Source organism: Microcebus murinus, chromosome 20 (assembly GCF_040939455.1).
Source record: "Microcebus murinus isolate Inina chromosome 20, M.murinus_Inina_mat1.0, whole genome shotgun sequence".
NCBI lineage: Eukaryota > Metazoa > Chordata > Mammalia > Primates > Cheirogaleidae > Microcebus > Microcebus murinus.
Window position 1 is genome coordinate 10,039,821 of NC_134123.1, and position 13,728 is coordinate 10,053,548.

At 48.3% G+C, this 13,728-nt stretch overlaps 1 protein-coding gene across 1 annotated transcript; it reads right to left on the reverse strand.

Annotated features, from left to right (window-relative positions):
- Positions 1-1,890: 1,890 nt before the first annotated feature.
- On the reverse strand, positions 1,891-13,279 carry LOC105866534 (liver carboxylesterase 1-like). The gene is made up of 9 exons (XM_075995651.1): positions 13,157-13,279; positions 11,527-11,634; positions 9,877-9,981; positions 8,664-8,804; positions 7,829-7,909; positions 7,413-7,560; positions 3,608-3,739; positions 2,546-2,618; positions 1,891-2,258 (listed from the first exon to the last, which is right to left on the reverse strand). The coding sequence occupies exons 3-9, from the start codon at positions 9,934-9,936 to the stop codon at positions 2,084-2,086; spliced, it is 810 nt and encodes a 269-aa protein (XP_075851766.1). The 5' UTR covers positions 9,937-9,981; positions 11,527-11,634; positions 13,157-13,279; the 3' UTR covers positions 1,891-2,083.
- Between the last annotated feature and the right edge of the window lie 449 nt (positions 13,280-13,728).

Genomic DNA, 13,728 nt, shown 5'->3' on the forward strand with positions numbered 1-13,728 from the left:
TCTTTTTTATAGTTTCTAACTCTCTGCTGAAATTACCCATATGTTCATGTAAGTTTTCCATATAGTTATTTTAAATTCCCAGTCTGTTAGTTGTAACCCCTAGGTTATCTCAGAATCTGGCCCTGTTAATTGCTTTGTCTCATGTTAATGGGTTTTTTCTTGCTTTTTGTGTGTTTGAAATTTTGCACTCAACCTTAACATCATGGGTAGGAGACTAGAAACTGAGGTAAGTAGTATTTATGACTGGGAGTGGACATGCCTTTTCTTCCACTAGACTAATAGTGCACTTGTGTGTGTGTGTGTGTGTGTGTGTGTGTGTGTGTGACTGTTGGTGTAGTTGAGTCAATAAAGTGAGGAAGTGAGTAGGGCTTGGGTTTGGGTGTTCCCATGGTATATCTTCAGTGTGCCATCCACTTCAAATTCTTCTAGAGTTACCTTGAGTTTGTGCTTGCTCTAGTGTTACTGGGTAAGGGCCAGTTTTCTGAAGGGTTTTCTTAATGTCTTGTTTCACCTTCAGCTTTAGGCCTGCCCTACGCACCTGTTCTTCAGAGAGCATCTCCATGCTTTCTCCCTCCCCCAGCAGTAGAGAGGCAGTTGCTTGGGACTTGCTTGTTCCTTGGGACTTGCTAATTCTGGTGACAACCAGAGAAGGTTTCTCTTAAGTTTCTCTGGCCTCTTCAATCTTAGGGAGGCCCTGAGTTCCTCATTTGTGGGGATGGGGCGTTCTCAGTAACCTTGTCCCTGCCTAGCAGTAAAAGACCAATGATCTGGACCCAGGTTGGTTTACTGTCCCTCTACCAGGGGGTATTAAATTTTGCCTGTTCCCAAGTCACAGTAGGTTTTCACCAGTGCCATGAGGGAGCCAAGGCTTGCTGGTCTTATTCCAAGGGTGGAAGGATTTTGTTCCTTGATGGAAAAGGATCTGAGCAGGGCTCCTGCCTGCACTCCTGGAGGCAGGTTTTTCCCAGTTTTACTACCTGCCCCCGACCTTTCTCATGAGAACCTGATACACTACCCTGAAGAAGCGTCTGTGATGAGGGTAAACTCCCTGTTGGGTCTGTGATGGTCCCAGGGATTTCATACTCTCCTACTAGCCCATCCTTGGCCTTTAGCACTTGATTAAGATTTTTAGGGTAATTCTATGCATTACAGTGACCCTATCTTTTGTCTTTAGGCAGAAGGGGAGCCAGTGTTTGCATTTCACCTCTCCTCCAAAGTGCTTGGTCTTCCCTTAGATTCCAGGGTAGTCATTTGCCTTGCAATTTCAGTGCTTTGGTGCAGGAATACTTACTATTTTAAGGGAAATCCAGCTTTTCTTTCCATTAGGGTAGGAGTGACACTCCTTAGAGCTTTCTATATCCCAGAAGGATCCAGAAATCGCCCAAGAGATTCATAAAGAGACAGCGTTAGAATGACACTTCGGAGCCTTATTTCAAGGTGGTCACTGCCTGGACTTGAAGGGGTCCAGACTGCAGAGGGGCTTCAGACCAGTCACTGGGAGAGACAGCCACACACAGGACTTGGGAGGCTGCTGTGTGCGTGGAGGAAGGTACTACAGACCTGGGGAGGGGTCAGTACAGGCCACACAACACTGCCACAGGTCACCACGGACCTCTCCTTCTTTCCCTCATCCGGGTTCCTTCAAATCGAGGGAGGGATGCTGCACTCTGGCCATCCCAAATCCTACCACTGGAAGTTGGTGGGGGCTCTGAGACATGGGGCATGTCCAGAGTCTGCTTAGCACCTCCCAGGGCCCAGCCTGCTGGGTGCCGCTTGCCTAGAGGCCAAGCCATCCCCAGCAGGGGCACGTTCCTACTGCTGGTGCCTCCCTCTCCATCCTCTCTCTCTGAAGAGGAAGCACGAATCTCTAGCCAGAGACACAAACACTGATTTAGCCTCCAAAAACATTTATTCCAACAGTTGAGGTGACAAGTGCAAAAACTGCCTCTCCCTGCCCTCTGTCCAACCCCAGTGGACTATTTTCCAGTGTCCACAAAGCAATGTTCTCTGACCCACGTTCACCTTCTACAGAATAGCCCTGTCTTGGCTCCTCCAGATGCCAGAGTCTAGCGGGGCCTCCCGTTCAGAGCTCAGTGTGTTCTGTCTGTGGTGGCTTCTCCATTGCCAGGACCTTAGTCCAGAAAGCCACTTCCTTCTCCTTCAGCTTCTGGGCTGCCTGGATGGGGACATCAATCTGCAGGTACCCTTCCTTCTGGTCGTACACTGGCCAATGGGGCAGTCCCTCCCCATTGGGGTTCCTGGGAACAGAATCAAATAGAAACCCCTTAAAGCTGCTGTGTGGTCCCAGCAACCTTTTGAGATTTGCAGGAATCTACTGACTCATGTCTTACAAGAGGCTTGTACTCCTCCAGACATGGGGAGCTCACCATCCTGGGGCAGCCTGTCTGTTTTCAGAGAACTCTCATTGTCAGAGCACTGTGCTCACAGGGTGGGGAGTTTGATCACTCAAACTGTAGAAGCTGTCCTTCCCCATAGAGCCACCTCTCCCCCACCGGCCCTGCCCCATCTTTGCCACCAGCCTCACCCATTCCGAGCAAAGTTGGCCCAGAATTTCATCACCGTCTTGCTAAGTTGGATCTCCTCGTCTGAAGCACCCTCTGTGGGAACAAGAAAAAAACTTTTGCTACTCAAACTTGATTCATGGTTCAGCAATGTTGGTGTCACTTGGGAGCTTGTTACAAACAGAGTCTTGTTGAATACTCCACACACCCAGAGTCACAGTCTGCATATCAAGAAGATCCTGGCTAATCCCTGTGCACTGTAAAATGGGGAATGACTGATCTAGAACTCACCAATGGGCTTGCAGCCAACCCATGTGCTGGCTGCCTTTGTCTTCTGTGACCCCCACCTGCCTCCTCCCCACTCAGGGTCTCAATGCCATACCCCAGTCTTTCCTCTCCAGCAACCCCACCTCCCAGGGTTGCCCTTCTTGGGACTTTTCTGAATCTCCTACACACAGCCACATTCTCATAGTCTGAAAAATAACAGAGCTACAAAGGTCCTAAGGAATCACCAGACTGGGAGATGCCCAGAGGCACTGGTGTGTCATGAATGGCCAGGACATGGGTCACAGTCTTCTGTTACTGCTGAGAATTAAGGTATTGAAGTATTTGTGAAAGGTTTTCTTTAAAATATTATGTTATTAAATATTTTACAGTTAATGATGTATGTTCTTCATAAAGAAACTGACAAATAAACAGACAGACACACATTAGACCCAATTCAGTGTTAACACCAATTCTAACCTGAACCTCACTCACATTCTGATATGCTCTTGTGAGAGGGAAACGTAGTAGTGACATTCTGGCCCTGGAGCAGGCCCTGCAGGTGACCCACCACCTGCCTTACTGATGGCACAGGCCTGGGTTCTGAGAGTGGCCCTGGCTGAGGGCACTTGAGTGCACATCCTCCTTCATGCGTGTTAGAGCAGGAGGAAGGGTGGGGGCTGCACAATGTCATTCATCCCTGTTAGAGTGAATCAGAAAACTAAGACCAGGAGAGAAAGAGAAACTTGCTCAAGGCCTCCAAACCAAGATGGAGCACACATCTCCTAACTCCAGGCTCACAGCCAGCAAAGAGCCCTTACCTTTTAAAAATGGAGCTCCGAAGACAGAGAAGATCTCATCCCCATGGTCCCCTCTCACCGTCTTGGGTTTCATGACTGATGAGAAGCTCGGGCGATACTGAAACTCATACATGTAGGTGGGGGCTCCAGAATCTGAGAAGACATGGATTCATGCACAGTTCATGTTACCAGACACACCCCTGCATGGTGTCAAGGTCCCCGGCCCTGCAGGAAACCCCTGGTGGTCAGCACAGTAGGGAAACAGTTTCAGGAAAGCTCAGTGACTCGCTTAGGGCTGTATAACTAATTACAATGCAATAGAGATTTGAGCAGAGTAGTTGTTGAATGAGTGAGAGAATGAATGAATGAATGAATACGGAATAAATTAATGTTAAAACCCTGGTTTGACCAATTTAAAATAACTATCAATGTAGGGGTACTGGGTCCGTTTTCACCCTGATTCATTCACACGCTCGAAAATCTATATACATCCAGTTTGGTCTATTCTATTTCACTGAGAACACACAGGCTAGTGTTCATTCACTTGGGGAATATATACACCCTGACAGGTTTCTTCTATTCAGCCTAGTTTTGATCATTTTGAGTGTTTTTTTCACCATTTATGAGAAGAGTGACGCAAATCCAAATTGCTTGTCTGAAAACAAGGATATTTGAATACAAACATAGGCACAGACAGAACAATGTGTCTCTTGTTTCTCAGGAAACCACAAAACTCAGCACTCCATATTTCACTGTCTCCTCATGTATCTTGCTTCCGGCTCTGCCCAGAGAGTGTTAAGGCTTTAAGGCTGTTAAGGTGGCGGAGAGGAAAAGGAGCCCCTAACCCCAAACCCACTTGTCCAAGCCCCAGGGAGATGTCAGTTTTCCGGCTGATTGGCTGATTGGTGCCACCAACCCCTGCTCCTCGGGGATAACCCATGGGCCACCCAACCTTGTAGTTTAGCACTTTGAATTGGTCATAATGTCCACAGGTGAGTGATCCTGAGAGAGGAAAGGTTGGGCCCCAAGTCAGGTTGGCAGAGAAATTTTACAAAAAAATTTTACAAATTTTACTCCCTTGGATACAATAAGAAATTTCAAAAATGCAGAATAAAGGAAATTGAACAAAAGCATCACTCATAATCCCACCTCTCAGAAAAAGTCTCTTTTAACATTGTGGCATATCTCCATTTTGGGTATGTAAAATTGGAATGATACTTTGTACGTTTTTTTTGTAACATACCATGATCATTTCTTAACATCATTAAATATTCATCCACAAAATAATTTACCAGTATATGTCATGCCAATGTGAAGATGAAGACTAACTTATTCAATCATTCCCCTCAGCCTCCACCACTGCACCCTTGGTTTACCAAGAGGTGTTGTTTGGAACAGGCCATCCTTCTGAGGTTGGTAGTGCACTTGGTAAAAGGCTGCTTCAAAGTCAAGCACAACTTGCTGAAGGGAGGGCTTGACCTCGCCTCTGCCACCCAAATGTTTTACAAAGGAACTCAGAGCCAAACCATAGAGGAAAGAACTTTTGTGAATGAGGACTTATTTTAGGTAGCATGCTTCCATAAAAGATTCTTTTTAAAAACTTTTTGCCTGAAATTTTAAAATCACCACAATCATAACAGAAGTCTTCAAAAGAAAGTAGGGTACATATTTGGGCAATAACAAGTAGGAACAACTAGAGAAGCAGAAACAATGAGAGAGCTAGTAATCAAAGACATGCAAATTAAAGGGTAGGGCGAAGTCCTCTTTCTTGCTAAGAAGGGCTTATGAGATGGCAGCATTTTTTTAATTTTTAATCTTAGTATCCCAGTGAGAAAGGGAGTTAAGAAATCTATACTCCTACACACTAGAGAGGAATTTTGCAACATGCATCAAGAGCATTAAAATGTTTCCATGGTCCAGCCTAATTATATCATGTCTAAAAAAGTCCTAAAAATATGATTATACATGTGGTCATAGATTTGTGCAAATAAGGGTCAGAATAATGTTATTTGTAGCCTCAAAATATGAACTGCCAGCCTCAATATCCAATAGGATAAAATAGATTAAGTAAATATTAATACATCCATTCCATGGAATGATAGATTTCTGATGGGTTTATATCATCATTAAGAAATCCCTCCCAATATGGTGTTCTATGAACAGAAACACAATATATAATTGATTATTAAATTATATATGACAAGGAAAAATTATCAAAAGAAAATACAGAAAAAATTCACAGCACATGCATCCAGGTAGAGGAATTAGGATTGATATCTAGTTTCTTCTTCAAGTGTTTCCATATTTTCTAAACTTTCTACAATTGTCATATGTTAATTTTATGTTCAGAATAATTAGCTTTATCAAAAGGAGTGAGAGAAATACAATAAAAGAACACTGAGAAAATCTGTTTAGTCCTGGAAAAAAGACTCTGAAAATTGAGTTGAAACGAAATATCAGATAAAAAACACAAGTCCGGTATAGCCAGAACGAGCAGAAGATGTAGAAGAGAACTCTATAGATCAGACGCACGGCGAGAGGTAAAATTGAGTTTATGAAAAAACAGATCCATCCCCAGGAGGCCCCTGGCTGAGAGTTTCATCAGGACCCTGGGGAGGAGGAAGTGTAGACAAGCACCTGTACCTTCCTGTACAGAGATGTCCTCTGGGCACGTACTGGGGCAGCCGGGGCTAGTTTTTCCCATGCTTATACAGCCCTGAATTGTAAATCCCTTCTTGTGCGGTTAGAGAGAGAGGTCTGGCCCAGAGAACCCTTTCCTGGCTTGTACATTAGGCCAATGAGAGCTGGTAGGAAAGGGGGGCTGAGCGCGGATCCCCCAATGGCACGCAGGAGAGGACACCTCCTTTCTAGGTGAGCTCGTGCCTCCCTGACTTCACACCAAACCCACACTGCCTCAGGTCCGTGTCAGAAAGTGTAGAGGGGACCCCGCCCTGGCCCTCTGCTTACCCATTCCAGCACACACCAGGATGGACAAACCCAAGGCCACAGACACTGACATTCTCCAGGTCACCCACACCTGCTACTGCTGCCCCCTTTTGGCCTTCTTGGTCCTGGACAACCGTCTTGATCCTGTGCTTCTCTCCCACTGTTCCCCCAGCTCCACTAGTTAACAAACTAGTTCATAGCCAGCTCTGACCTTGGAAACCGTCTGAGACCCGTCTTCCAGTATTTGTCCTCTAGCCCCACACCCCACCATGACCCCAGGTAGGAAGCCCTGGTAGCAGACGCTGTTGGAGCCTCACCCACAGTGCCCACAAGCCCTAGTTCTGGACCTGCCAGCTTGACAGCCACCAGCAGCCTTTGCTGGGCCACCAGAGATTACTCTGCCCATGTGTGCAGCAGGTCACAGTACCAGGAGATTAACAACTCAGTGGTTTAGCCTTCAACAGATGACAACTGAGAGCCGGTGGATGAATACCCCAGCTCCCACTGCTGAGAAGGGACAACCCTGAGCTGTGTCCTCTGCTTGTTTCCCAGAGCTCCCAGCTCCAGCTGTGCACAGTGGGCACGTGCTTGGCAATGCATCACGGTTGTCTTCCACCTCTTCCCTCTGACACTCCCCCACCTCCCTGCTGCTGCTTCCCGGGATCCCCTGACCAATAAACTACATGCATTTGGACCATTTTGTCAGCATCGGTTACAGGCAAATACCCAAATAGGACACCACACCCCATGCCATATGGAACCTGCCTGTGAGGCCTGACCCCTGGCAGTGTCCACATCTGTCTATGCTGGGAGGTGGGCAGGTCAGATACCAGAGCTGGTGGAGTCAGTGTTCCTCTCCTGTCTAGCCTCTGGGACTCACCTCTGTGGTGCCGGGCCACTATCACAGATGGAACACCAAATATGACATCTCCCATCAAGTCCAGGAACTGGTTTTTCTTTTTGACAGGGTCGTCTGTTCCTCCTAAATATTCCTCAATGGCTACTGAAGTCAGCTCCTCAGGGATGCCCTGAAATAGACCAAGACAGTGCCCATGTCCCCCTGGTGAGCAGTGCAGCTCCTCTGGCCCGTGGGCGAGGCTGGCACTGATGCAGAACCTCTCCCGCCCTGGGCAGCTCCCCCACCCACCCGCAGGATGATCAAGTGAGGAAGGTAGAAAAATGGGGGCACGACCCTCAAGCCCAGTCTCCATTCTATAATTTAATTGATCTGTGCTTTGGGACAAGTCCCTGCCCCTCTTTGATCTCAGCCAATTCCCAGGATCCCTAGACTCTTACGGTAAAAGGGTAGAACTTCCAAAAGACTGATGTGGCCGTCTCCTGGTCCAGTTTGTCTTCAGAAAGTGGATAGCCCATCAGCTATTAAAAAATGGTTACAAATTTGTGAATCTTCAGGAATTGATAAGAGCCAAACTGACCAATGAAGCAAACTTGAAGTCCACTAATTTTCTTGGGCCTTGAAAGGCATGGGTCATTAAGGAATTGGGCAAATTAATGAATCAAATGGACTTACATCCAGAAATTTAAGGATTACAAAGAGGATCAGGCCAAAATTCCCACAATGGTCAGGGAGGCAGAGACGGAAGCTGTAGCCAGGCTAGTGTTGAAGTCAAGGGCTCTGGGGCAGGTGACACAGACTTCTAAAATACTCCACCTGTCACAGATGACATAGGAAGTCCCAAATACTGCCATCACGGCTTTGGTCTTTGGGTGATAGATTTGCATCCCAAAGGGCAGAGAAAGGCCTTATAATTGCAAGCTTTCTGAAGGAACTGCTCTGGGAAGGGCTCAGGGGCCTCTGCCTGTCACCAGGTTTGAGCTGCAGCAAAGACTAAGGTCTCCTGGCAGGTTGAGCTTTCTGAGGCAGGCATTGTAAGGGGGCTGGGGCCACTGTAGGGGCCATTGACCTTACGCTGCTAGGATCCCTGCTAGGACTCGAGGGAGTCTCTGAGTGCAGAGATTTGGACAGAGTTGTTATGTGCTGAGAGTTCTGCACTTCTCCCTTCAGAAGGAAATCAGATGCAGGCTTGGAGAAGGAAGGGCGTCTGCGGCCAGAGCTGGGAGGGCTGATGGGGAGAGCAGAGAGTCTGTCTAAGCGGCGGCACATGCTCACCAATAGAAACAGCCAGCCACACTCTTGCTTGTTGAAGCCGACAATGTAGGGGACAGTGTTGAAACTCTTCTCAGCCAGAATCTCTTCAGGGGATTTGGGCAGCACGACTCCATCCACCACGGTGGGCAGGAAGGGGTGACGCTGGGGAAGAGAGCAGGGCAGCATATGAGTCTCCAGGGAACACCCCCGTCCCCCTCTGCCTGTCTGAGGGCGAGGGCAGCACGTGGACCTGTGTGGCCCCAGGCAGTGGCCACAGAAGCTCGGGGTCCCGACCACGGGGGCAAAGTCTGTGTCCCCAGAGGGTGGGACTTCAGCCAGGGGCTGGCAGTGGGAGGGTGGCAAATCTTGACTCAAATCGAAATATATGTATTATAGACTGTGTATCAATGTTATATATTTCAATTTGAAGCATGTGTGTGTCTCTGTAAGTCTGTCTGCCAGAGATCCTCGTCATTCCCAGCAGCCATGTTGGGTTACACAGTTCCCTGAATGCAGGATGCGCATGGATGGGTGGATGGATGATAATGCGAGGTAAGTGATGGATTGACCATTGATTTTGGAGGAATGGATGATGGACTGAGGATATAATGTGGCTGGATGATGCATAGGTGACGGATGAGTTGGAAATAGATGAGTGAATAGTCATGGATGGGTTGATATTAGACTGATAAAAGGATATCAGTAAAATGGATGGATTAGTGGATGGGTGGATGGATAATAAGATGTTAGATGAATGAATGGGTGGATGGATGGCTATCCTAGATTCACAATTGGAGCAGAGTTTCAGAACATCTAGAAAATTGGTACATCACTGGGCTATAGTTTAGAAAGTTTCTAAATCTACCAAGATAAATTGTGACATCTTTCTGAAATCTTTGTGCTTAATGTCCCCATCCCCCAAATTCAGGCTGGTGACTACCTCTGGGAATATGTAATGTTTAGTTTCTTATAAATATGACTGAAAACAAGAATGGCCAAACATTATGTTCTGATAAAGCTGGAGGATTATTACACAATTTTTATCATATTATTTTTTGACATTTTTGACATTGATACAATAAAAAAGGAAAAATGAAATTCTCCATTGAGACCCAGAGGTTTCCTTAGAGATCAGAAATTGTCCCAGGGAGTTTTTCTAGGGCAGGAGGACAACTGAAAAGATGAGACCTGGGGCCATGACTACAGGCTGGGGGCCTAGAAGAGACCCAAGTACCATTTTCAGTGTGGCCTCCAAGAGCTCCTCCTCTGTCTTCTGGCGCAGGCAGTGAACCATGACAGCCGAGGTGGTGGTTTTACACCCAGCAGTGACAGCAACTTTCTGCAAAGATCCCAGGCAACAAGAGCTCAAGAGCAATGTCCCTTCCCTCTGTCAAGGTAGAAGATGTTTTTTGTCCCCAGCCCAGTCCATGCAGCAGAAAGTACTCTAGACCAGACGTGTGGGTTCTGGAGCCCACAGAGTGCTGCCTCTGTGCCTAATCTGAACTGTGACGTGAGTGGTAAGCACACACTCCCTCTGTGTGTTACCTTAGCTCTGCTAAAATGGGCATAATGGCCTCAAAGCTGGATGTCTCTAGAGAGCCGGTAGTGTGGAGGGGGGTGTAAGAGCATAGAGCCCCAATCCCACTGTCTGGTTTCCAAGCCCAGCTCCTGCACATAGTGGCTATTTGGCCTCAGAAAACCACTTGAGTTCTCTGTGCCTCGGTGTCTCCACCCTTAGGTGGGCATAATGATCCCACCAACCTTATGAGCTAATGCATGGGAAGAACATAGGAGGCTACTGTGTCTCCCACACATGAAACACATGCAGAACTGCAGGAGGCCCAGATAAGCTGATTTACACCAAGGAACGTCAGGAAGTATGGAATGTGAGTTAAATGGGAGCCCTAAAGGAAAACAGCATGTGTCCATCCTGAGGTGTGGATGGAGCTTCTCAGAGAGTGAGGCGTCTGTGGCACAGCTAAGAGTTTCCACCTGCACAGTCACGTACTAGAGTCCTGAACAACAACCAAAGGTGACTCCCAGAGCAGGGGCAGATATTGTCAGCAAAGGGACAAACAGTACATATTTGTGCTTTTGTGGGCCAAGTGGTCTCTGTTGCGAGTTCTAAATTGCTGTTGGAATGAAATAAATGGGCTTTGCAGTCTTGCAACAGAATTTTATCTACGGACACTGGAATTTGAATATGATACCATTTTTACAGGTCCATTTAGAAATGCTATACTTTCTTTTTTTCAATTGCTGCACCCCTCTGGCTCCAGTGGGCCCTACTCAGCAGCGCCACCGTGTGGTCATGCCGTCCTCTCTTCCCAGGCTCTCCAGATAAATACAAATCCTCCCCAGGGTCCTGAGCAGCAAGGCCCCTGCCAATGTCCCCACCCTCAGCGCACCCCAAGCTCCCCCTGCTCTCTGCTCTGGCCACACCAGCCTTCTCTCACTCTCAAGATGCTTCTCCAGCCACAGGACATTCGCACATGCTGCGTCCTCTCCCTGGAATACTCATTGCTCGGCAAGTAAACTATTGCTCAGCTTTCTGACACTGCTTATTGATTTCTTCTTAAAGAAGCCTTTCCTGTTAACCTCTGAAGTGTGTGGCCATGGGCGGTGCCTACACTGGCAGTCCAAGTCACAAGCTTCAAGTTGGAGCTTTGCACTGAATCCATGTGGACCTTAGCATGTCGCCTCCACATTCTGTCCCAGTGTGCTTGGCTGTATACTTGGGAGGTTTTGCAAGGTGTCTCCCTGACTTTCCTGCTCAGCCAGTCTCACTTCAGGGATTCTTGGAGATTGTCCACTGAATCCCATAGCAGGAACGACCCTTGAGGACGCCAAGAGTGCAGAGCCAAGGGTCCTGTGAGAGACTTACCTCTGCCAGGGGCTTGGCGTCACCCTTGAGCACCAGAGCATGACTGATGGCCACACCACTCTGAGAAATGGCCTGGTGGAAGAGGTTCTTGGCCAGGGGAAATAAAACCTGGGAGGGGAGAGGATGGGAGGAGAGTTGATGCTCAGGGTAAGATCCACCCACAGCTCTACCCCAGCCAGGTTCCCAGACCGTGGGCCTCAGAGGGCACTAGGGCTCCTCACCTGGCCTGGCCTGTTTCCCAGCCTCACCCTGGGCCCTGCCTCCCCCAGAGAACCTCAGCGGGATGGAGCTGGAGCACAGAGCTCGGGATGGAACAGGAGAGTGTGGCCCGCACAGATCACAGCAGTCAAAAGCACCAGAAAGACAGCGTGGCAATGCCTAGCCGCAAGGTTTGATTCAACCTTTCTACCTCTCAGAAGAAAAGTGACCAGGGAGGCACACGAAGACTTCTTAGGGTGCCCATGCTGGTTATAATAGCAAAAATTGGGAAGAGCCCAAGGTTCCAATATCATGAGATTGGGTAAATAAACAATTTTTAAATCCTACCATGGAATACTATGCAATTATAAAAGATATTATAATGTTATACTGCATTATACTTCCATTTAGGTTAATTACCATCACTTATGTTAATTAAGGAAAGTTTATTGGTAGAAGAAAAAGATGATAGGAGACAGACAGAGTGACTCATGAAGAAAAGACCAGAAAAATACAAGTCAAAGGTCCGCAGTGAGGACCCTGGGGAGGCAGATTGCGGATGTGTTTTTTGTTTACTAGGCTGATGAGTACTTTTCCTTTATCTCCAATTTAAAAAAATATATAAGCATTACCTTCTGATTGTTCAAGTAGGAAACTGACACATGATTGAAAAACACAGCAATGGCCTGACTCTCTGCTCAACTCCGAGGCCCCTGGAGGCTCCTCACAGCTCCCAGCACCTTCCAACCAGGTTTCCCATCCCAGCTGCCCTCAGTACCACCCCAGACCCATCCCCACGCTGGCAGGACATCTCACACCCCCAGGCTGTGTCTGTGCCCCACATCCCATGTCCCCTCCCTCCCCGTCCTGTGTTCCATCCCTCCTTCCTCCCCCACTTCACCCATCTGCCCTGGACCCTCAGCTCCACAGACGGCCATGTCCCTCTTGGGCATGGGGGCCATCAGACCACCTCAGCTGAGGTCCTGCCTGATCTCAGGGCTTGTGTCACTCGACACACAGTTCTGGCTTCAAGCTAAACGATGACCTCTGTCCAACTCTTGTCCTTGCCTGCATATGTTCATAATTTATACCCACCCCCACCTCCCCAAAAATGAGCTGAGTCCTGGTGTTAAAATGAGAAGGAAGGAGAGAGCGAGCTCAACCAAGGTGCCAGAGGAGGACTGCGGCCAGTGCAGGCTGGGGCCAGAGATTCTAGTGGCCCAAGACATAAAGCTGAGCTCTGAGCTTCCTGGGGGCCAAGGAGAGTTTGTACATTAGCTCTCCATTGCCTGATGCTGGGCAAGGAGGAGGGTCTGTCCCCAATCCAGGCCATGTAAGCAAAGGTGCCCGGGGCTGGGTGGGCTGGTCTCCAAGAGTTCCCATCAGTGGCCACATCAGCCTGGGGGTGGGGCCTGGTGCCAGGAACACTTACAAGGACAGAGACACTTTCGCTTCCTGCTGACTCTCCAAAGATGGTCACAGAGCCTGGGTTCCCTCCAAAGTTGGCGATGTTGTCCCGGACTCAGCGCAGCGTGGCTATGTGGTCCAAGTGACCCCAGTTTCCCCGGCTGTGTTCGTCCCCTGTGCTGTAAGGGAACAAGTTGGGGTGGGCAGCACAGATGCCATGGCAGGGGTCTCAGACTATAGACGGGGCTGGGGGCTCTCGGTGATCCTTCTAGAATAGGCTGGGCTTCCACACCCCTGACACAGGGTCTTCCCCTGCCTGCCAGTGCCAGCATGTGCCGTTGTAGGGCTCCACATTCACTCATCTCGAGCATGGACTGTGTGCCCAATGCTGTCCTAGGATCTAGAGCACATGTGAGAACAAAACGGAAAATTTCTCACATTGAACTCATAGTACAGACCACAAACAAACAGATAAACACAGAATAAAATACCAGGCAGTGAAAGTGCTTTGAGGAAACACAAAATGGGGTGAGGGGAAAGGCAGGGGTGGGCAGTGGGTGCTACTTCAGATCACACAAGCAGGGAAGGCCTCTCGGA

Bases quoted from the DNA above. Each gene is read 5' to 3' on its own strand.
- LOC105866534 (XM_075995651.1), bottom strand. From the start codon at position 9,936: ATGGTTCACTGCCTGCGCCAGAAGACAGAGGAGGAGCTCTTGGAGGCC. The intron at 8,805-9,876 runs GTACTTGGGTCT...TCTCTTCCCCAG, and splicing joins TGGAGGCCACACTGAAAATG to CGTCACCCCTTCCTGCCCAC. The intron at 7,561-7,828 runs GTAAGAGTCTAG...GGTCTATTTCAG, and splicing joins GGAAGTTCTACCCTTTTACC to GGCATCCCTGAGGAGCTGAC.